This window comes from Heterodontus francisci, unplaced genomic scaffold (genome assembly GCF_036365525.1).
Source record: "Heterodontus francisci isolate sHetFra1 unplaced genomic scaffold, sHetFra1.hap1 HAP1_SCAFFOLD_570, whole genome shotgun sequence".
Taxonomy (NCBI): Eukaryota; Metazoa; Chordata; class Chondrichthyes; order Heterodontiformes; family Heterodontidae; genus Heterodontus; species Heterodontus francisci.
This window is the reverse complement of record NW_027141150.1, coordinates 740001-763845: the sequence shown is the minus strand read 5'-3', so window position 1 is coordinate 763845 and position 23845 is coordinate 740001. Positions and strand designations below refer to the sequence as shown.

General features: G+C 53.3%; 1 protein-coding gene across 2 annotated transcripts in view; it reads left to right on the top strand.

Annotated features, from left to right (window-relative positions):
* Positions 1 to 21048, top strand: part of LOC137362297 (complement factor B-like) — an 86509-nt gene extending 65461 nt beyond the window's left edge. For both annotated transcript variants that reach the window (XM_068026701.1, XM_068026700.1), the window contains exons 17-18: positions 14918 to 14967; positions 17486 to 21048. In XM_068026701.1, the coding sequence (XP_067882802.1) occupies positions 14918 to 14967; positions 17486 to 17608 (173 nt within the window). In that variant the 3' untranslated portion in view covers positions 17609 to 21048. The remainder of the gene's footprint in view (positions 1 to 14917; positions 14968 to 17485) is intronic.
* The last annotated feature ends 2797 nt before the right edge of the window (positions 21049 to 23845 follow it).

Here is a 23845-nt window from a genome sequence, read left to right as displayed (position 1 = left end):
GTCCCCGCTCTGTATCCCACTGTTCCCCAGTCTGTCCCATCTCTATATCCCACTGTTCCCCAGTCTGTCCCCTCTCTATATCCCACTGTTCCCCAGTCTGTCCCCTCTCTATATCCCACTGTTCCCCAGTCTGTCCACTCTCTATATCCCACTGTTCCCCAGTCTGTCCCCTCTCTATATCCCACTGTTACCCAGTCTGTCCCCTCTCTATATCCCACTGTTCCCCAGTCTGTCCCCTCTCTATATCCCACTGTTCCCCAGTCTGTCCCCTCTCCGTATCCCACTGTTCCCCAGTCTGTCCCCTCTCTGTATCCCACTGTTCCCCAGTCTGTCCCCTCTCTATATCCCACTGTTCCCCAGTCTGTCCCCTCTCTGTATCCCACTGTTCCCCAGTCTGTCCCCTCTCTATATCCCACTGTTCCCCAGTCTGTCCCCTCTCTGTATCCCACTGTTCCCCAGTCTGTCCCCTCTCTATATCCCACTGTTCCCCAGTCTGTCCCCTCTCTATATCCCACTGTTCCCCAGTCTGTCCCCTCTCTGTATCCCACTGTTCCCCAGTCTGTCCACTCTCTATATCCCACTGTTCCCCAGTCTGTCCCCTCTCTATATCCCACTGTTCCCCAGTCTGTCCCCTCTCAGTATCCCACTGTTCCCCAGTCTGTCCCCTCTCTATATCCCACTGTTCCCCAGTCTGTCCCCTCTCTATATCCCACTGTTCCCCAGTCTGTCCCCTCTCTATATCCCACTGTTCCCCAGTCTGTCCCCTCTCTATATCCCACTGTTCCCCAGTCTGTCCCCTCTCTATATCCCACTGTTCCCCAGTCTGTCCCCTCTCTATATCCCACTGTTCCCCAGTCTGTCCCCTCTCTATATCCCACTGTTCCCCAGTCTGTCCCCTCTCTATATCCCACTGTTCCCCAGTCTGTCCCCTCTCTATATCCCACTGTTCCCCAGTCTGTCCCCTCTCTATATCCCACAGTTCCCCAGTCTGTCCCCTCTCTATATCCCACTGTTCCCCAGTCTGTCCCCTCTCTGTATCCCACTGTTCCCCAGTCTTTCCCCTCTCTGTATCCCACTGTTCCCCAGTCTGTCCCCTCTCTATATCCCACTGTTCCCCAGTCTGTCCCCTCTCTCGATCTCACTGTTCCCAAGTCTGTCCCCTCTCTATATCCCACTGTTCCCCAGTCTGTCCCCTCTCTATATCCCACTGTTCCCCAGTCTGTCCCCTCTCTATATCCCACTGTTCCCCAGTCTGTCCCCTCTCTATATCCCACTGTTCCCCAGTCTGTCCCCTCTCTATATCCCACAGTTACCCAGTCTGTCCCCTCTCTATATCCCACTGTACCCCAGTCTGTCCCCTCTCTATATCCCACTGTTCCCCAGTCTGTCCCCTCTCTGTATCCCACTGTTCCCCAGTCTGTCCCCTCTCTATATCCCACTGTTCCCCAGTCTGTCCACTCTCTATATCCCACTGCTCTCCAGTCTGTCCCCTCTCTATATTCCACTGTTCCCCAGTCTGTCCCCTCTCTATATCCCACTGTTCTCCAGTCTGTCCCCTCTCTATATCCCACTGTTCCCCAGTCTGTCCCCTCTCTATATCCCACTGTTCCCCATTCTGTCCCCTCTCTATATCCCACTGTTCCCCAGTCTGTCCCCTCTCCATATCCCACTGTTCCCCAGTCTGTCCCCTCTCTTTATCCCACTGTTCTCCAGTCTGTCCCCTCTCTATATCCCACTGTTCCCCAGTCTGTCCCCTCTCTATATCCCACTGTTCCCCGGTCTGTCCCCTTTCTGTATCCCACTGTTCCCCAGTCTGTCCCCTCTCGATATCCCACTGTTCCCCAGTCTGTCCCCTCTCTATATCCCACTGTTCCCCAGTCTGTCCCCTCTCTTTATCCCACTGTTCCCCAGTCTGTCCCCTCTCTATATCCCATTGTTCCCCAGTCTGTCCCCGCTCTGTATCCCACTGTTCCCCAGTCTGTCCCCTCTCTATATCCCACTGTTCCCCAGTCTGTCCCCTCTCTATATCCCACTGTTCCCCAGTCTGTCCCCTCTCTATATCCCACTGTTCCCCAGTCTGTCCACTCTCTATATCCCACTGTTCCCCAGTCTGTCCCCTCTCTATATCCCACTGTTACCCAGTCTGTCCCCTCTCTATATCCCACTGTTCCCCAGTCTGTCCCCTCTCTATATCCCACTGTTCCCCAGTCTGTCCCCTCTCTGTATCCCACTGTTCCCCAGTCTGTCCCCTCTCTGTATCCCATTGTTCCCCAGTCTGTCCCCTCTCTGTATCCCACTGTTCCCCAGTCTGTCCCCCAGTCTGTCCTCTCTCTATATCCCACTGTTCCCCAGTCTGTCCCCTCTCTATATCCCACTGTTCCCCAGTCTTTCCTCTCTCTATATCCCACTGTTCCCCAGTCTGTCCCCTCTCTGTATCCCACTGTTCCCAGTCTGTCCCCTCTCTCTTTCCCACTGTTCCCCAGTCTGTCCCCTCTCTATATCCCACTGTTCCCCAGTCTGTCCCCTCTCTGTATCCCCCTGTTCCCCAGTCTGTCCCCTCTCTATGTCCCACTGTTCCCCAGTCTGTCCCCTCTATATATCCCACTGTTCCCCAGTCTGTCCCCTCTCTATATCCCACTGTTCCCCAGTCTGTCCCCTCTCTATATCCCACTGTTCCACAGTCTGTCCACTCTCTATATCCCACTGTTACCCCAGTCTGTCCCCTCTCTATATCCCACTGTTCCCCGGTCTGTCCCCTTTCTGTATCCCACTGTTCCCCAGTCTGTCCGTCTCGATATCCCACTGTTCCCCAGTCTGTCCCCTCTCTATATCCCACTGTTCCCCAGTCTGTCCCCTCTCTATATCCCACTGTTCCCCAGTCTGTCCCCTCTCTATATCCCACTGTTCCCCAGTCTGTCCCCTCTCTATATCCCACTGTTCTCCAGTCTGTCCCCTCTCTATATCCCACTGTTCCCCAGTCTGTCCCCTCTCTATATCCCACTGTTCCCCAGTCTGTCCCCTCTCTATATCCCATTGTTCCCCAGTCTGTCCCAGCTCTGTATCCCACTGTTCCCCAGTCTGTCCCATCTCTATATCCCACTGTTCCCCAGTCTGTCCCCTCTCTATATCCCACTGTTCCCCAGTCTGTCCCCTCTCTATATCCCACTGTTCCCCAGTCTGTCCACTCTCTATATCCCACTGTTCCCCAGTCTGTCCCCTCTCTATATCCCACTGTTCCCCGTTCTGTCCCCTCTCTATATCCCACTGTTACCCAGTCTGTCCCCTTTCTATATCCCACTGTTCTCCAGTCTGTCCCCTCTCTATATCCCACTGTTCCCCAGTCTGTCCCCTCTCTATATCCCACTGTTACCCAGTCTGTCCCCTCTCTATATCCCACTGTTCCCCAGTCTGTTCCCTCTCTATATCCCACTGTTCCCCAGTCTGTCCCCTCTCTATATCCCACTGTTCCCCAGTCTGTCCCCTCTCTCTATCCCACGGTTCCCCAGTCTGTCCCCTCTCTGTATCCCACTCTTCCGCAGTCTGTCCCTTCTCTGTCTCCCAGTGTTCCCCAGTCTGTCCCCTCTCAGTATCCCACTGTTCCCCGGTCTGTCCCCTCTCTGTATCCCACTGTTCCCCGGTCTGTCCCCTTTCTATATCCCACTGTTCCCCAGTCTGTCCCCTCTCTATATCCCACTGTTCCACAGTCTGTCCCCTCTCTATATCCCACTGTTCCCCGGTCTGTCCCCTCTCTGTATCCCACTGTTCCCCGGTCTGTCCCCTTTCTATATCCCACTGTTCTCCAGTCTGTCCCCTCTCTATATCCCACTGTTCCCCAGTCTGTCCCCTTTCTATATCCCACTGTTCTCCAGTCTGTCCCCTCTCTATATCCCACTGTTCCCCAGTCTGTCCCCTCTCTATATCCCACTGTTACCCAGTCTGTCCCCTCTCTATATCCCACTGTTCCCCAGTCTGTTCCCTCTCGATATCCCACTGTTCCCCAGTCTGTCCCCTCTCTATATCCCACTGTTCCCCAGTCTGTCCCCTCTCTCTATCCCACGGTTCCCCAGTCTGTCCCCTCTCTATATCCCACTGTTCCCCAGTCTGTCCCCTCTCTATAACCCACTGTTCTCCAGTCTGTCCCCTCTCTCTATCCCACTGTTCTCCAGTCTGTCCCCTCTCTATATCCCACTGTTCCCCAGTCTGTCCCCTCTCTATATCCCACTGTTCCCCAGTCTGTCCCCTCTCTATATCCCACTGTTCCCCAGTCTGTCCCCTCTCTATATCCCACTGTTCCCCAGTCTGTCCCCTCTCTATATCCCACTGTACCCCAAACTGTCCCCTCTCTATATCCCACTGTTCCCCAGTCTGTCCCCTCTCTATATCCCACTGTTCCCCAGTCTGTCCCCTCTCTATATCCCACTGTTCCCCAGTCTGTCCCCTCTCTATATCCCACTGTTCCCCAGTCTGTCCCCTCTCTATATCCCACTGTTCCCCAGTCTGTCCCCTCTCTATATCCCACTGTTCCCCAAACTGTCCCCTCTCTATATCCCACTGCACCCCGGTCTGTCCCCTCTCTATATCCCACTGTTCCCCAGTCTGTCCCCTCCCTGTATCCCACTGTTCCCCAGTCTGTCCCCTCTCTGTATCCCACTGTTCCCCAGTCTGTCCCCTCTCAGTATCCCACTGTTCCCCAGTCTGTCCCCTCCCTGTATCCCACTGTTCCCCAGTCTGTCCCCTCTCTGTATCCCACTGTTCCCCAGTCTGTCCCCTCTCAGTATCCCACTGTTCCCCAGTCTGTCCCCTCTCTGTATCCCACTGTTCCCCAGTCTGTCCCCTCTCTGTATCCCACTGTTCTCCAGTCTGTCCCCTCTCTGTATCCCACTGTTCCCCAGTCTGTCCCCTCTCTATATCCCACTGTTCCCCAGTCTGTCCCCTCCCTGTATCCCACTGTTCCCAAGTCTGTCCCCTCTCTGTATCCCACTGTTCCCCAGTCTGTCCCCTCTCTATATCCCACTGTTCCCCAGTCTGTCCCCTCCCTGTATCCCACTGTTCCCCAGTCTGTCCCCTCTCAGTATCCCACTGTTCCCCAGTCTGTCCCCTCTCAGTATCCCACTGTTCCCCAGTCTGTCCCCTCTCTATATCCCACTGTTCCCCAGTCTGTCCCCTCTCTATATCCCACTGTTCCCCAGTCTGTCCCCTCTCTATATCCCACTGTTCCCCAGTCTGTCCCCTCTCTATATCCCACTGTTCCCCAGTCTGTCCCCTCTCTATATCCCACTGTTCCCCACTCTGTCCCCTCTCTATATCCCACTGTTCCCCACTCTGTCCCCTCTCTATATCCCACTGTTCCCCAGTCTGTCCCCTCTCTATATCCCACTGTTCCCCAGTCTGTCCCCTCTCTGTATCCCACTGTTCCCCAGTCTGTCCCCTCTCTGTATCCCACTGTTCCCCAGTCTGTCCCCTCCCTGTATCCCACTGTTCCCCAGTCTGTCCCCTCTCTGTATCCCACTGTTCCCCAGTCTGTCCCCTCTCTATATCCCACTGTTCCCCAGTCTGTCCCCTCTCTATATCCCACTTTTCCCCAGTCTGTCCCCTCTCTATATCCCACTGTTCCCCAGTCTGTCCCCTCTCTGTATCCCACTGTTCCCCAGTGTGTCCCCTCTCTATATCCCACTGTTCTCCAGTCTGTCCCCTCTCTATATCCCACTGTTCCCCAGTCTGTCCCCTCTCTATATCCCACTGTTCCCCAGTCTGTCCCCTCTCTATATCCCACTGTTCCCCAGTCTGTCCCCTCTCTATATCCCACTGTTCCCCAGTCTGTCCCCTCTCTATATCCCACTGTTCCCCAGTCTGTCCCCTCTCTATATCCCACTGTTCCCCTGTCTGTCCCCTCTCTATATCCCACTGTTCCCCGGTCTGTCCCCTTTCTGTATCCCACTGTTCCCCAGTCTGTCCCCTCTCGATATCCCACTGTTCCCCAGTCTGTCCCCTTTCTGTATCCCACTGTTCCACAGTCTGTCACCTCTCTATATCCCACTGTTCCCCAGTCTGTCCCCTCTCTATATCCCACTGTTCCCCAGTCTGTCCCCTCTCTATATCCCACTGTTCCCCAGTCTGTCCCCTTTCTGTATCCCACTGTTCCCCAGTCTGTCCCCTCTCTATATCCCACTGTTCCCCAGTCTGTCCCCTCTCTATATCCCGCTGTTCCCCAGTCTGTCCCCTTTCTGTATCCCACTGTTCCCCAGTCTGTTCCCTCTCTATATCCCACTGTTCCCCTGTCTGTCCCCTTTCTGTATCCCACTGTTCCCCAGTCTGTCCCCTTTCTGTATCCCACTGTTCCCCAGTCTGTCCCCTCTCGATATCCCACTGTTCCCCAGTCTGTCCCCTCTCTATATCCCACTGTTCCCCGGTCTGTCCCCTTTCTGTATCCCACTGTTCCCCAGTCTGTCCCCTCTCGATATCCCACTGTTCCCCGGTCTGTCCCCTTTCTGTATCCCACTGTTCCCCAGTCTGTCCCCTCTCGATATCCCACTGTTCCCCAGTCTGTTCCCTCTCGATATCCCACTGTTCCCCAGTCTGTCCCCTCTCTATATCCCACTGTTGCCCGGTCTGTCCCCTTTCTGTATCCCACTGTTCCCCAGTCTGTCCCCTCTCGATATCCCACTGTTCCCCGGTCTGTCCCCTTTCTGTATCCCACTGTTCCCCAGTCTGTCCCCTCTCGATATCCCACTGTTCCCCAGTCTGTCCCCTCTCTGTATCCCACTGTTCCCCAGTCTGTCCCCTCTCTATATCCCACTGTTCCCCAGTCTGTCCCCTCTCTGTATCCCACTGTTCCCCAGTCTGTCCCCTCTCTATATCCCACTGTTCCCCAGTCTGTCCCCTCTCTGTATCCCACTGTTCCCCAGTCTGTCCCCTCTCTATATCCCACTGTTCCCCAGTCTGTCCCCTCTCTATATCCCACTGTTCCCCAGTCTGTCCCCTCTCTGTATCCCACTGTTCCCCAGTCTGTCCCCTCTCTATATCCCACTGTTCCCCAGTCTGTCCCCTCTCTATATCCCACTGTTCCCCAGTCTGTCCCCTCTCTATATCACACTGTTCCCCAGTCTGTCCCCTCTCTATATCCCACTGTTCCCCAGTCTGTCCCCTCTCTATATCACACTGTTCCCCAGTCTGTCCCCTCTCTATATCCCACTGTTCCCCAGTCTGTCCCCTCTCCATATCACACTGTTCCCCAGTCTGTCCCCTCTCTATATCCCACTGTTCCCCAGTCTGTCCCCTCTCTATATCCGACTGTTCCCCAGTCTGTCCCCTCTCTATATCCCACTGTTCCCCAGTCTGTCCCCTCTCTATATCACACTGTTCCCCAGTCTGTCCCCTCTCTATATCCCACTGTTCCCCAGTCTGTCCCCTCTCTATATCACACTGTTCCCCAGTCTGTCCCCTCTCTATATCCCACTGTTCCCCAGTCTGTCCCCTCTCTATATCCCACTGTTCCCCAGTCTGTCCCCTCTCTATATCCCACTGTTCCCCAGTCTGTCCCCTCTCTATATCCCACTGTTCCCCAGTCTGTCCCCTCTCTATATCCCACTGTTCCCCAGTCTGTCCCCTCTCTATATCCCACTGTTCCCCAGTCTGTCCCCTCTCTATATCCCACTGTTCCCCAGTCTGTCCCCTCTCGATATCCCACTGTTCCCCAGTCTGTCCCCTCTCTATATCACACTGTTCCCCAGTCTGTCCCCTTTCTGTATCCCACTGTTCCCCAGTCTGTCCCCTCTCTATATCCCACTGTTCCCCAGTCTGTCCCCTTTCTATATCCCACTGTTCCCCAGTCTGTCCCCTCTCTATATCCCACTGTTCCCCAGTCTGTCCCCTCTCTATATCCCACTGTTCCCCAGTCTGTCCCCTCTCTATATCCCACTGTTCCCCAGTCTGTCCCCTCTCTATATCACACTGTTCCCCAGTCTGTCCCCTCTCGATATCCCACTGTTCCCCAGTCTGTCCCCTCTCTATATCCCACTGTTCCCCAAACTGTCCCCTCTCTATATCCCACTGTTCCCCAGTCTGTCCCCTCTCTATATCACACTGTTCCCCAGTCTGTCCCCTCTCGATATCCCACTGTTCCCCAGTCTGTCCCCTCTCTATATCCCACTGTTCCCCAAACTGTCCCCTCTCCATATCCCACTGTTCCCCAGTCTGTCCCCTTTCTGTATCACACTGTTCCCCAGTCTGTCCCCTCTCTATATCCCACTGTTCCCCAGTCTGTCCCCTCTCGATATCCCACTGTTCCCCAGCCTGTCCCCTTTCTGTATCCCACTGTTCCCCAGTCTGTCCCCTCTCGATATCCCACTGTTCCCCAGTCTGTCCCCTCTCGATATCCCACTGTTCCCCAGTCTGTCCCCTTTCTGTATCACACTGTTCCCCAGTCTGTCCCCTCTCTATATCCCACTGTTCCCCAGTCTGTCCCCTCTCGATATCCCACTGTTCCCCAGTCTGTCCCCTTTCTGTATCCCACTGTTCCCCAGTCTGTCCCCTCTCGATATCCCACTGTTCCCCAGTCTGTCCCCTCTCGATATCCCACTGTTCCCCAGTCTGTCCCCTTTCTGTATCCCACTGTTCCCCAGTCTGTCCCCTCTCTATATCCCACTGTTCCCCAGTCTGTCCCCTCTCTATATCCCACTGTTCCCCAGTCTGTCCCCTCTCTATATCCCACTGTTCCCCAGTCTGTCCCCTCTCTGTATCCCACTGTTCCCCAGTCTGTCCCCTCTCTATATCCCACTGTTCCCCAGTCTGTCCCCTCTCTGTATCCCACTGTTCCCCAGTCTGTCCCCTCTCTGTATCCCACTGTTCCCCAGTCTGTCCCCTCTCTGTATCCCACTGTTCCCCAGTCTGTCCCCTCTCTATATCCCACTGTTCCCCAGTCTGTCCCCTCTCTGTATCCCACTGTTCCCCAGTCTGTCCCCTCTCTATATCCCACTGTTCCCCAGTCTGTCCCCTCTCTATATCCCACTGTTCCCCAGTCTGTCCCCTCTCTATATCCGACTGTTCCCCAGTCTGTCCCCTCTCTATATCCCACTGTTCCCCAGTCTGTCCCCTCTCTATATCACACTGTTCCCCAGTCTGTCCCCTCTCTATATCCCACTGTTCCCCAGTCTGTCCCCTCTCTATATCACACTGTTCCCCAGTCTGTCCCCTCTCTATATCCCACTGTTCCCCAGTCTGTCCCCTCTCTATATCCCACTGTTCCCCAGTCTGTCCCCTCTCTATATCCCACTGTTCCCCAGTCTGTCCCCTCTCTATATCCCACTGTTCCCCAGTCTGTCCCCTCTCTATATCCCACTGTTCCCCAGTCTGTCCCCTCTCTATATCCCACTGTTCCCCAGTCTGTCCCCTCTCTATATCCCACTGTTCCCCAGTCTGTCCCCTTTCTGTATCCCACTGTTCCCCAGTCTGTCCCCTCTCTATATCCCACTGTTCCCCAGTCTGTCCCCTCTCGATATCCCACTGTTCCCCAGTCTGTCCCCTTTCTGTATCCCACTGTTCCCCAGTCTGTCCCCTCTCTATATCCCACTGTTCCCCAGTCTGTCCCCTCTCTATATCCCACTGTTCCCCAGTCTGTCCCCTCTCTATATCCCACTGTTCCCCAGTCTGTCCCCTCTCTATATCCCACTGTTCCCCAGTCTGTCCCCTCTCTATATCCCACTGTTCCCCAGTCTGTCCCCTCTCTATATCACACTGTTCCCCAGTCTGTCCCCTCTCGATATATCTTCTGTTCCCCAGTCTGTCCCCTCTCTATATCCCACTGTTCCCCAAACTGTCCCCTCTCTATATCCCACTGTTCCCCAGTCTGTCCCCTCTCTATATCACACTGTTCCCCAGTCTGTCCCCTCTCGATATCCCACTGTTCCCCAGTCTGTCCCCTCTCTATATCCCACTGTTCCCCAAACTGTCCCCTCTCCATATCCCACTGTTCCCCAGTCTGTCCCCTTTCTGTATCACACTGTTCCCCAGTCTGTCCCCTCTCTATATCCCACTGTTCCCCAGTCTGTCCCCTCTCGATATCCCACTGTTCCTTAGCCTGTCCCCTCTCGATATCCCACTGTTCCCCAGTCTGTCCCCTCTCGATATCCCACTGTTCCCCAGTCTGTCCCCTTTCTGTATCACACTGTTCCCCAGTCTGTCCCCTCTCTCTATCCCACTGTTCCCCAGTCTGTCCCCTCTCGATATCCCACTGTTCCCCAGTCTGTCCCCTTTCTGTATCCCACTGTTCCCCAGTCTGTCCCCTCTCGATATCCCACTGTTCCCCAGTCTGTCCCCTCTCGATATCCCACTGTTCCCCAGTCTGTCCCCTTTCTGTATCCCACTGTTCCCCAGTCTGTCCCCTCTCTATATCCCACTGTTCCCCAGTCTGTCCCCTCTCTATATCCCACTGTTCCCCAGTCTGTCCCCTCTCTATATCCCACTGTTCCCCAGTCTGTCCCCTCTCTGTATCCCACTGTTCCCCAGTCTGTCCCCTCTCTATATCCCACTGTTCCCCAGTCTGTCCCCTCTCTATATCCCACTGTTCCCCAGTCTGTCCCCTCTCTGTATCCCACTGTTCCCCAGTCTGTCCCCTCTCTGTATCCCACTGTTCCCCAGTCTGTCCCCTCTCTATATCCCACTGTTCCCCAGTCTGTCCCCTCTCTGTATCCCACTGTTCCCCAGTCTGTCCCCTCTCTATATCCCACTGTTCCCCAGTCTGTCCCCTCTCTGTATCCCACTGTTCCCCAGTCTGTCCCCTCTCTATATCTCACTGTTCCCCAGTCTGTCCCCTCTCTATATCCCACTGTTCCCCAGTCTGTCCCCTCTCTACATCCCACTGTTCCCCAGTCTGTCCCCTCTCTATATCCCACTGTTCCCCAGTCTGTCCCCTCTCTATATCCCACTGTTCCCCAGTCTGTCCCCTCTCTATATCCCACTGTTCCCCAGTCTGTCCCCTCTCTATATCCCACTGTTCCCCAGTCTGTCCCCTCTCTATATCCCACTGTTCCCCAGTCTGTCCCCTCTCTATATCCCACTGTTCCCCAGTCTGTCCCCTCTCTATATCCCACTGTTCCCCAGTCTGTCCCCTCTCTATATCCCACTGTTCCCCGGTCTGTCCCCTCTCTATATCCCACTGTTCCCCAGTCTGTCCCCTCTCTATATCCCACTGTTCCCCAGTCTGTCCCCTCTCTAGATCCCACTGTTACCCAGTCTGTCCCCTCTCTATATCCCACTGTTACCCAGTCTGTCCCCTCTCTATATCCCACTGTTCCCCAGTCTGTCCCCTCCCTGTATCCCACTGTTCCCCAGTCTGTCCCCTCTCAGTATCCCACTGTTCCCCAGTCTGTCCCCTCTCAGTATCCCACTGTTCCCCAGTCTGTCCCCTCTCTATATCCCACTGTTCCCCAGTCTGTCCCCTCTCTATATCCCACTGTTCCCCAGTCTGTCCCCTCTCTATATCCGACTGTTCCCCAGTCTGTCCCCTCTCTATATCCCACTGTTCCCCAGTCTGTCCCCTCTCTATATCACACTGTTCCCCAGTCTGTCCCCTCTCTATATCCCACTGTTCCCCAGTCTGTCCCCTCTCTATATCACACTGTTCCCCAGTCTGTCCCCTCTCTATATCCCACTGTTCCCCAGTCTGTCCCCTCTCTATATCCCACTGTTCCCCAGTCTGTCCCCTCTCTATATCCCACTGTTCCCCAGTCTGTCCCCTCTCTATATCCCACTGTTCCCCAGTCTGTCCCCTCTCTATATCCCACTGTTCCCCAGTCTGTCCCCTCTCTATATCCCACTGTTCCCCAGTCTGTCCCCTCTCTATATCCCACTGTTCCCCAGTCTGTCCCCTTTCTGTATCCCACTGTTCCCCAGTCTGTCCCCTCTCTATATCCCACTGTTCCCCAGTCTGTCCCCTCTCGATATCCCACTGTTCCCCAGTCTGCCCCCTCTCGATATCCCACTGTTCCCCAGTCTGTCCCCTCTCTATATCCCACTGTTCCCCAGTCTGTCCCCTTTCTGTATCCCACTGTTCCCCAGTCTGTCCCCTCTCTATATCCCACTGTTCCCCAGTCTGTCCCCTCTCGATATCCCACTGTTCCCCAGTCTGTCCCCTCTATATATCCCACTGTTCCCCAGTCTGTCCCCTCTCTATATCACACTGTTCCCCAGTCTGTCCCCTTTCTGTATCCCACTGTTCCCCAGTCTGTCCCCTCTCTATATCCCACTGTTCCCCAGTCTGTCCCCTCTCTATATCCCACTGTTCCCCAGTCTGTCCCCTCTCTATATCCCACTGTTCCCCAGTCTGTCCCCTCTCTATATCACACTGTTCCCCAGTCTGTCCCCTCTCGATATCCCACTGTTCCCCAAACTGTCCCCTCTCTATATCCCACTGTTCCCCAGTCTGTCCCCTCTCTATATCACACTGTTCCCCAGTCTGTCCCCTCTCGATATCCCACTGTTCCCCAGTCTGTCCCCTCTCTATATCCCACTGTTCCCCAAACTGTCCCCTCTCCATATCCCACTGTTCCCCAGTCTGTCCCCTTTCCGTATCACACTGTTCCCCAGTCTGTCCCCTCTCTATATCCCACTGTTCCCCAGTCTGTCCCCTCTCTATATCCCACTGTTCCCCAGTCTGTCCCCTCTCTATATCCCACTGTTCCCCAGTCTGTCCCCTCTCTATATCCCACTGTTCCCCAGTCTGTCCCCTCTCGATATCCGACTGTTCCCCAGTCTGTCCCCTCTCTATATCCCACTGTTCCCCAGTCTGTCCCCTCTCTATATCACACTGTTCCCCAGTCTGTCCCCTCTCTATATCCCACTGTTCCCCAGTCTGTCCCCTCTCGATATCCCACTGTTCCCCAGTCTGTCCCCTTTCTGTATCCCACTGTTCCCCAGTCTGTCCCCTCTCGATATCCCACTGTTCCCCAGTCTGTCCCCTCTCGATATCCCACTGTTCCCCAGTCTGTCCCCTCTCTATATCCCACTGTTCCCCAGTCTGTCCCCTCTCTATATCCCACTGTTCCCCAGTCTGTCCCCTCTCTATATCCCACTGTTCCCCAGTCTGTCCCCTCTCTGTATCCCACTGTTCCCCAGTCTGTCCCCTCTCTATATCCCACTGTTCCCCAGTCTGTCCCCTCTCTATATCCCACTGTTCCCCAGTCTGTCCCCTCTCTATATCCCACTGTTCCCCAGTCTGTCCCCTCTCTGTATCCCACTGTTCCCCAGTCTGTCCCCTCTCTGTATCCCACTGTTCCCCAGTCTGTCCCCTCTCTGTATCCCACTGTTCCCCAGTCTGTCCCCTCTCTATATCCCACTGTTCCCCAGTCTGTCCCCTCTCTATATCCCACTGTTCCCCAGTCTGTCCCCTCTCTATATCCCACTGTTCCCCAGTCTGTCCCCTGTCTATATCCCACTGTTCCCCGGTCTGTCCCCTCTCTATATCCCACTGTTCCCCAGTCTGTCCCCTCTCTGTATCCCACTGTTCCCCAGTCTGTCCCCTCTCTATATCTCACTGTTCCCCAGTCTGTCCCCTCTCTATATCCCACTGTTCCCCAGTCTGTCCCCTCTCTACATCCCACTGTTCCCCAGTCTGTCCCCTCTCTATATCCCACTGTTCCCCAGTCTGTCCCCTCTCTATATCCCACTGTTCCCCAGTCTGTCCCCTCTCTATATCCCACTGTTCCCCAGTCTGTCCCCTCTCTATATCCCACTGTTCCCCAGTCTGTCCCCTCTCTATATCCCACTGTTCCCCAGTCTGTCCCCTCTCTATATCCCACTGTTCCCCGGTCTGTCCACTCTCTATATCACACTGTTCCCCGGTCTGTCCCCTCTCTATATCCCACTGTTCCCCGGTCTGTCCCCTCTCTATATCCCACTGTTCCCCAGTCTGTCCCCTCTCTATATCCCACTGTTCCCCAGTCTGTCCCCTCTCTATATCCCACTGTTCCCCAGTCTGTCCCCTCTCTATATCCCACTGTTCCCCAGTCTGTCCCCTCCCTGTATCCCACTGTTCCCCAGTCTGTCCCCTCTCAGTATCCCACTGTTCCCCAGTCTGTCCCCTCTCAGTATCCCACTGTTCCCCAGTCTGTCCCCTCTCTATATCCCACTGTTCCCCAGTCTGTCCCCTCTCTATATCCCACTGTTCCCCAGTCTGTCCCCTCTCTATATCCGACTGTTCCCCAGTCTGTCCCCTCTCTATATCCCACTGTTCCCCAGTCTGTCCCCTCTCTATATCACACTGTTCCCCAGTCTGTCCCCTCTCTATATCCCACTGTTCCCCAGTCTGTCCCCTCTCTATATCCCACTGTTCCCCAGTCTGTCCCCTCTCTATATCCCACTGTTCCCCAGTCTGTCCCCTCTCTATATCCCACTGTTCCCCAGTCTGTCCCCTCTCTGTATCCCACTGTTCTCCAGTCTGTCCCCTCTCTATATCCTTCTGTTCCCCAGCGTGTGCACTTTCTGTATCCTACTGTTCCCCATTGTATCCTCTCTTTATATCCCAGTGTTCCCCAGTGTGTCCCTCTCAATATCCCAGTATTCCCCAGTGTGTCCCCATTCTATAACCCACTATTCCCCAGTGTGTCCTCTCTCTTTATCCCACTGTTCCCCAGTATGACTCTCTCTATATCCCACTGTTCCCCAGTGTGTCCCCTCTCTATATCCTTCTGTTCCCCAGCGTGTGCACTTTCTATATCCCACTGTTCCCCAATGTGTCCTCTCTATATCCCACTGTTCCCCTGTGTGTACTCTCTCTGTATCCCACTGTTCCCCAGTGTGTACTCTCTCTATATCCCACTTTTCCCCAGTGCGACACATCTCTGTGTCCCACTCTTGCCCAGTGTATCCCTTTTACCCAATGTTCCAACTCTCTGGGACGTTACTCGATCTTTCTCAATTTCAGGAGACTCCGGGGGACCTTTCACAGTCAAATGGGAGCAGCGATGGATCCAGGTAGACAAAATCCTGCTGAATGGTGCAGATGGGCTGCAATATGATTGGTGCAATGGACTGACAGGGCTGGTTATGCTTTGGGTAGATAAGTCACCTGGTCTAGATGGTCTGCATTCCAGGTTCGGAAGGAAGTGGGGATGGTCATTCTGGATGGGCGTGCTTTAATCATCCAATATTCCCCAGATAATGGGGAGCAGCCATAGTATTGGAGAGGGGTCCATTGGGATTGTGTTGGGTAGGAGTGAACGGGAAGGTGTTCAGGTCCATTGGGATTGTGTACGGTGGGAGTGAACGGGAAGGGGTTTGGGGTCCATTGGGATTGTGTGCGGTGGGAGTGAACGGGAAGGGGATCGGGTCCATTGGGATTGTGTACGGTGGGAGTGAACGTGAAGGGGTTCGGGTCCATTGGGATTCTGTACAGTGGGAGTGAACGGGAAGGGGTTCGGGTCCATTGGGATTGTGTACGGTGGGAGTGAACGGGAAGGGGATCGGGTCCATTGGGATTGTGTACGGTAGGAGTGAACGGGAAGGGGATCGGGTCCATTGGGATTGTGTACGGTAGGAGTGAACGGGAAGGGGATCGGGTCCATTGGGATTGTGTACAGTGGGAGTGAACGGGAAGGGGTTCGGGTCCATTGGGATTGTGTACGGTAGGAGTGAACAGGAAGGGGATCGGGTCCATTGGGATTGTGTACGGTGGGAGTGAACGGGAAGGGGTTAGGGTCCATTGGGATTGTGTACGGTGGGAGTGAACGGGAAGGGGATCGGGTCCATTGGGATTGTGTACGGTGGGAGTGAACGGGAAGGGGTTAGGGTCCATTGGGATTGTGTACGGTGGGAGTGAACGGGAAGGGGATCGGATCCATTGGGATTGTGTACGTTGGGAGTGAACGTGAAGGGGTTCGGGTCCATTTGGATTGTGTACGGTGGGAGTGAACCTGAAGGGGTTAGGGTCCATCGGGATTGTGTACAGTGGGAGTGAACGGGAAGGGGATCGGGTCCATTGGGATTGTGTACAGTGGGAGTGAACGGGAAGGGGATCGGGTCCATCGGGATTGTGTACAGTGGGAGTGAACGGGAAGGGGATCGGGTCCATTGGGATTGTGTACAGTGGGAGTGAAAGGGAAGGGGTTTGGGGTCCATTGGGATTGTGTACAGTGGGAGTGAACGGGAAGGGGTTTGAGGTCCATTGGGATTGTGTACAGTGGGAGTGAACGGGAAGGGGTTTGGGTCCATTGGGATTGTGTACGGTGGGATTGTGTACGGTGGGAGTGAACGGGAAGGGGATTGGGTCCATTGGGATTGAGTGCAGTGGGAGTGAACGGGAAGGGGTTTGGGGTCCATTGGGATTGTGCACAGTGGGAGTGAACGGGAAGGGGTTCGTGTCCATTGGGATTGTGTACAGTGGGAGTGAACGGGAAGGAGTTCGGGTCAATTGGGATTGTGTAAAGTGGGCGTGAACGGGAAGGGGTTTGGGTCCATTGGGATTGTGTCAAGTGGGAGTGAACGGGATGGGGTTTGGGGTCCATTGGGATTGTGTAAAGTGGGCGTGAATGGGCAGGGGTTTGGGTCCATTGGGATTGTGTACAGTGGGAGTGAACGGGAAGGGGTTCGGGTGAATTGGGATTGTGTACAGTGGGAGTGAACGGGAAAGGGTTCGGTTCCATTGGGATTGTGTACAGTGGGAGTGAACGGGAAGGGGTTTGAGGTCCATTGGGATTGTGGACAGTGGGAGTGAACGGGAAGGGGTTCGGGTCCATTGGGATTGTGTACGGTGGGATTGTGTACGGTGGGAGTGAACGGGAAGGGGATCGGGTCCATTGGGATTGAGTACAGTGGGAGTGAACGGGAAGGGGTTTACTGTCCATTGGGATTGTGTACAGTGGGAGTGAACGGGAAGGGGTTTGGGTCTATTGGGATTGTGTACAGTGGGAGTGAACGGGAAGGGGTTTGGATTCATTGGGATTGTGCACAGTGGGAGTGAACGGGAAGGGGTTCGTGTCCATTGGGATTGTGTGCAGTGGGAGTGAACGGGAAGGAGTTCGGGTCCATTGGGATTGTGTAAAGTGGGCGTGAACGGGAAGGGGTTTGGGTCCATTGGGATTGTGTACAGTGGTAGTGAACGGGAAGGGGTTCGAGTCCATTGGGATTGTGTACAGTGGGAGTGAACGGGAAGGGGTTCGGGTGAATTGGGATTGTGTACAGTGGGAGTGAACGGGAAAGGGTTCGGGTCCATTGGGATTGTGTACAGTGGTAGTGAACGGGAAGGGGTTCGAGTCCATTGGGATTGTGTACAGTGGGAGTGAACGGGAAGGGGTTCGGGTGAATTGGGATTGTGTACAGTGGGAGTGAACGGGAAAGGGTTCGGGTCCATTGGGATTGTGTACAGTGGGAGTGAACGGGAAGGGGTTTGGAGTCCTTTGAGATTGTGTACAGTGGGAGTGAAGGGGAAGGGGTTCGGGTCCATTGGGATTGTGTACAGTGGGAGTGAAATTCTGTTCCTTCATTCATTGGACAGATTGGGATTGTCAGCTCAGGATTCTCACCAGCCTGTCATGGTGACAATATGGGATATTACACCAATGTGGTCCGAATGATGGAATGGGTTAGAGGAAAAGTGACCGACCTGCAGTACGACTGAGTGCTCGACCCAGGCCACACTCCTTCCTCCTCTATCAACCGCGAGCATCCGAGGACACCAGAGCACTAACAACCTCAGGAAGCCCGACACATTCTTTTCAGATAATTATCCAATTCCCTCCGCTTCCCGATCCTTCCCTCTCTCCTCTGTCCGGACCCCTCCTGATTTTGAACACCTCTGTCAAATCCCCTTCCGGCCTTCTCTTCTCTAAGGAGGGCAGTCCCAATTTCTCCAATCTATCGTCATAACTGAAGTTCCTCATCCCTGGAATTCTCGTGACTCTTTCCTGCACCCATTCTCTAATACCCACACATCCTTCCTAAAGTGTGGTGTCCAGAATTGGACACAATACTCTAGTTGAGGCGGAACTAGTGTTTTATAAAGGGTTCATCATTTCCTTGTTTTTGTCCTCTCTGAACAACACCCCGGATCCCGTATGTCTTTATTAACCGCGTTTAGTTTAGTTTAGTGATACAGCACTGAAACAGGCCCTTCGGCCCACCGAGTCTGTGCCGACCATCAACCACCCATTTATACTAATCCTACACTAATTCCATATTCCTACCACATCCCCACCTGTCCCTATATTTCCCTACCACCTACCTATACTAGGGGTAATTGCTAATGACCAATTTACCTATCAACCTGCAAGTCTTTGGCATGTGGGAGGAAACCGGAGCACCCGGAGGAAACCCACGCAGACACAGGGAGAACTTGCAAACTCCACACAGGCAGTACCCAGAATCGAACCCGGGTCCCTGGAGCTGTGAGGCTGCGGTGCTAACCACTGCGCCACTGTGCCACGTTCTCAACCTGTCCTGCCACCTTCAATGACTTGTGCACATATACCCCCAGGTCCCTCTGCTCCTGCACCCCCTTTCGAATTGTACCCTTTATTTTATATTGCCTTTCCCCGTTCTTCCTACCGCAATGGATCATTTCACGCTTCTCTGCATTAAACTTCATCTGCCTCCTGTCCGCCCATTCCGCCAGCCTCTCTATGCCCTCACTATCATCCACACAGTTCACAGTGCTTCCAAGTTTTGTGTCATCTGCAAATTTGGAAACTGTGCCCTGTACACCCAAGACGAGGTCATTCATGCAGCTCAAGAAAAGCAGGGCTCCGAACACCGACCCCTGGGCAACCCCACGATATGCCTCCCTCCAGTCTGAAAAAACAACGGTTCACCACTACTCTCTGTTCCCTGCCACTCAGCCAACTTTGTCTCCTTGCTGCCACTGTCCCTTGTGTTCCATGGGCTCGAACGTTGCTGGCAAGTCTTTTATGCGGCACTTTATCAAACGCCTTTTGGAAGTCCATGTACACCACATCCACCGCGTCCCCCTCATCAACCCTCTCTGTTACCTCATCAAGCAAGTTGGTTCAATACAAAACCAATTCAAGCTGGCTCCTCCTTCAGAAATACAAATTTGTCCAAGTGACGGTTAATTCGGTCCCAGGTTATCGATTCGAAAAAGCTTTCCCACCACGGAGGCTGTACTGACTGGCCTGTAGTTGCTAGGTTTGTCTTTACACCCTTTTTTATGAACGAGGGTATAACATTTGCAATGTTCCCGTCCTCTGGCACTATATTTGCATCTAAGGAGGATTGGAAGGTTATGACCAGTGCCTCTGCAGCATCTTCGTCCTTGGTAAAGACAGATGCAAAGTACGCATTTAGTGCCTCAGCGATGCCCCTTGCCTCCGTGCACAAATCCTCCACTTGCCCTTAATTGGCCCCACCCCTTCTTTCACCAGCTTTTCTATTGAGAGGTCTGATTCCTTTTTACGTTAGCTGCCAGTCTCTTCTCATACTCTCTCTTTGCTTTTAAAAAAAAAAAATTTGTTCATGGGATGTGGGTGTCGCTGGCGAGGCCAGCATTTGGTGCCCAACCCTAATTGCCCTTGAACTGAGCGGGTTGCGAGGCCATTTCAGAGGGCATTGAAGAGTCACCCACATTGCTGTGGGTCTGGAGTCACATGTAGGCCAGACCAGGTAAGGACAGCAGATTTCCTTCCCTTAAAGAATAGTTGTGAACCAGATTTTTTTTTTTTTTAACGAACAACAGCAATAGTTTCATGGCCATTATTAGACTAGCTCTCTTTTTTAAATTCCAAAATTATTAATCGAATTCAAATTCCACCGTCTGCCGTGGTGGGACTGGAACCCATGTCCCCAGAGAAATACCCTGGGGCAATGAGTGACATATCCAGTGTCAATACCACTACGCTGTCTCTCATTCTCTCTCAGGGTGATATCTGTACACTGACTGCTGTCTCTCATTCTCTCTCAGGGTGATATCTGTACACTGACTGGTGTCTCTCAGTCCCCTCTCTCTCAGGGAGATATCTGTACACTGACTGGTGTCTCTCAGTCCCCTCTCTCTCAGGGAGATATCTGTACACTGACTGCTGTCTCTCAGTCCCTCCTCTCTCAGAGAGATATCTGTACACTGACTGGTGTCTCTCAGTCCCTCTCTCTCAGGGTGATATCTGTACACTGACTGGTGTCTCTCAGTCCCTCTCTCTCAGGGAGATATCTGTACACTGACTGCTGTCTCTCAGTCCCTCCTCTCTCAGAGAGATATCTGTACACTGACTGGTGTCTCTCAGTCCCTCTCACTCAGGGTGATATCTGTACACTGACTGGTGTCTCTCAGTCCCCTCTCTCTCAGGGTGATATCTGTACACTGACTGGTGTCTCTCAGTCACTCTCACTCAGGGTGATATCTGTACACTGACTGGTGTCTCTCAGTCCCCTCTCTCTCAGGGTGATATCTGTACACTGACTGCTGTCTCTCAGTCCCTCTCTCTCAGGGTGATATCTATACACTGACTGGTGTCTCTCAGTCCCTCTCTCTCAGGGTGATATCTGTACACTGACTGGTGTCTCTCAGTCCCTCTCACTCAGGGTGATATCTGTACACTGGTGTCTCTCAGTCCCCTCTCTCTCAGGGTGATATCTGTACACTGACTGGTGTCTCTCAGTCCCTCTCTCTCAGGGTGATATCTGTACACTGACTGGTGTCTCTCAGTCCCTCTCTCTCAGGGTGATATCTATACACTGACTGGTGTCTCTCAGTCCCTCTCTCTCAGGGTGATATCTGTACACTGACTGGTGTCTCTCAGTCCCTCTCTCTCAGGGTGATATCTGTACACTGACTGGTGTCTCTCAGTCCCTCTCTCTCAGGGTGATATCTGTACACTGACTGGTGTCTCTCAGTCCCTCTCTCTCAGGGTGATATCTATACACTGACTGGTGTCTCTCAGTCCCTCTCTCTCAGGGTGATATCTGTACACTGACTGGTGTCTCTCAGTCCCTCTCTCTCAGGGTGATATCTATACACTGACTGGTGTTTGGTCGGAGGTGAACCTTCGCTGAAATTGTCAAAACATTTCCTCTTGCAAATCTGTAACTAGTAATAAAGTTTAATTCTGACTTTGTGTGTTTGTTTGCTGAGGGTCGCGTCTATTCCCCTTTTCCGATTGTTTTTCCTGAGCACACACTGGGTATGGAATTGGCTGACTTGGGAACGAGGCCTGCAGAGAAGCCTGCTCGTGTGAGCCTACGGGGGTGAGGGTGGGGGGTCCCTTTGTGCCCCCGTGTGTGTCTCAGTGTCTGGTCCTGTACATGAACAGTACCAGACAGGAGTGAATCATTCCCTTTTATCTGCTGTGTGTACTGTCCATGTACAGTAAATGTTTTTCAACTCCTCGGGCCGACATTCCTTTCGAGTCAGTAATTATCGAGACCAATTTGATGACCATTTTTTCACTCTACAACCACTTCCTGTCATCCGCTGTCAGTCAAGGAAAGTGCCCTCTCTCCCTCTCTCCCTTCCTCTCTCCCGCTTTCTCTCAGCACCTCTCCCTCTTCCCTCCCCTTCCTCTCTTTGTCCTCCATCTCTCTATCTCCCTCTCTCCCCTTTCCCTCCCCCTCTCCTCTCTCTCCCCTCCTCTGTCACCCCCTGTCTCTCTCACTCTCTCTTTCTGTCCTTTTTCTCTCTCGCTTTCTCTTTATCTCTCTCTCACCACCTATCTCTCATCATCACTCTCTCCCCCCCGTTTCATCCTCTCCGTCTCTCTCTCTCTCTCTCTCTCTCTTTCTCATCAGCTTTCTCTTCCACCTTTTTGCTTCACCCTCTCCCTCTCTCCTCTCTCAACATTATCCCCCTCTCCTCTCTCTCTCTCTCTCTCTCATTCATTCTCTCTCCACTCTCCCTTCCCTCCCTTCCTCTCCCACCCCTTCTCTCTCCCCTTCTCGCTCTCCCTCACACCCTCTCACCCCTTCTCTCTATCTCTCTCCCACTCCCCTTCTCCCCTTTCTCTCATCCTATCCCTCCCTCCCCCTACCCCCACTCTCCTCCCCTTTCTCAGACACACAGACATACACACACTCTCACACACACTCTCACACACACTCTCACACACACTCTCACACACACTCTCACACACACTCTCACACACACTCTCACACACACTCTCACACACACAGACACACACACAGAGGCGCACAGAAACACCCACACAGAAACACACATATACAGAAACACCCACACAGAGACACTCACACAGCGACACAGCGACACACACACACACACACACACACACACACACACACACACACACACACACACACACACACACACACACACACACACACACTCACTCACTCACGCAGACACACACACAGAGACACACACACGCACAGAAACACAGAGACACGCATATACAGAGACACTCACACAGGGACACAGAGACACCCACACAGAGACACCCACACGCACAGAAACGCAGAGACACACATATACAGAAACACCCACACACAGACACTCACACAGACACTCACACACACACAGACACACACACACACACACACACACAAACAGAGACACACATATACAGAAACACCCACACAGAGACACCCACACAGAGACACTCTCTCACACACACACAGAGTCACACACACAGAGTCACACACACAGAGTCACACACACAGAGTCACACACACGCACAGAAACACAGAGACACACATATACAGAAACACTCACACAGAGACACACACGCACACACACTCAGAGACACACACATACAGAAACACACTCACACACACACACACTCACAGAGAAACACACGCACACACACTCACAGAGACACACATATACAGAAACACACTCAGACACACACAGAGACACACACACGCGCACACGCACAGAAACACAGAGACACACATATACAGAAACACCCACACAGAGACACTCACACAGAGACACTCACACAGAGACACACACACAGAGACACACACACGCACAGAAACACAGAGACACACATATACAGAAACACCCACACAGAGACACTCACACAGAGACACTCACACAGAGACACTCACACAGAGACACTCACACAGAGACACACACACACACACACTCTCACACACACACACACTCACAGAGACACACATATACAGAAACACACTCAGACACACACAGAGACACACACACACACACACTCTCACACAGACACACACACAGAGACACACACACGCGCACACGCACAGAAACACAGAGACACACATATACAGAAACACCCACACACACTCACACAGACACACACACTCACACAGACACACACACACAGAGACACACACACACAGAGACACACACACACACAGAGACACACACACACACAGAGACACACACACGCACAGAAACACAGAGACACACATATACAGAAACACCCACACAGAGAGACTCTCACAGAGACACACACGCACACACACACTCACAGAGACACACATATACAGAAACACCCACACAGAGAGACTCTCACAGAGACACACACGCACACACACACTCACAGAGACACACATATACAGAAACACCCACACAGAGAGACTCTCACAGAGACACACACGCACACACACACTCACAGAGACACACATATACAGAAACACACTCGCACAGAGACACTCACACGCACAGAGACACTCACACGCACAGAGACACTCACACGCACAGAGACACTCAGTCACACATATACAGAGACACTCACACAGAGACACTCACACAGAGACACTCACACAGAGACACTCACACAGAGACACTCACACAGAGACACTCACACAGAGACACTCACACAGACACACACGCACAGAAACACAGAGACACACATATACAGAGACACTCTCACAGAGACACTCTCACAGACACACACGCACAGAAACACAGAGACACACA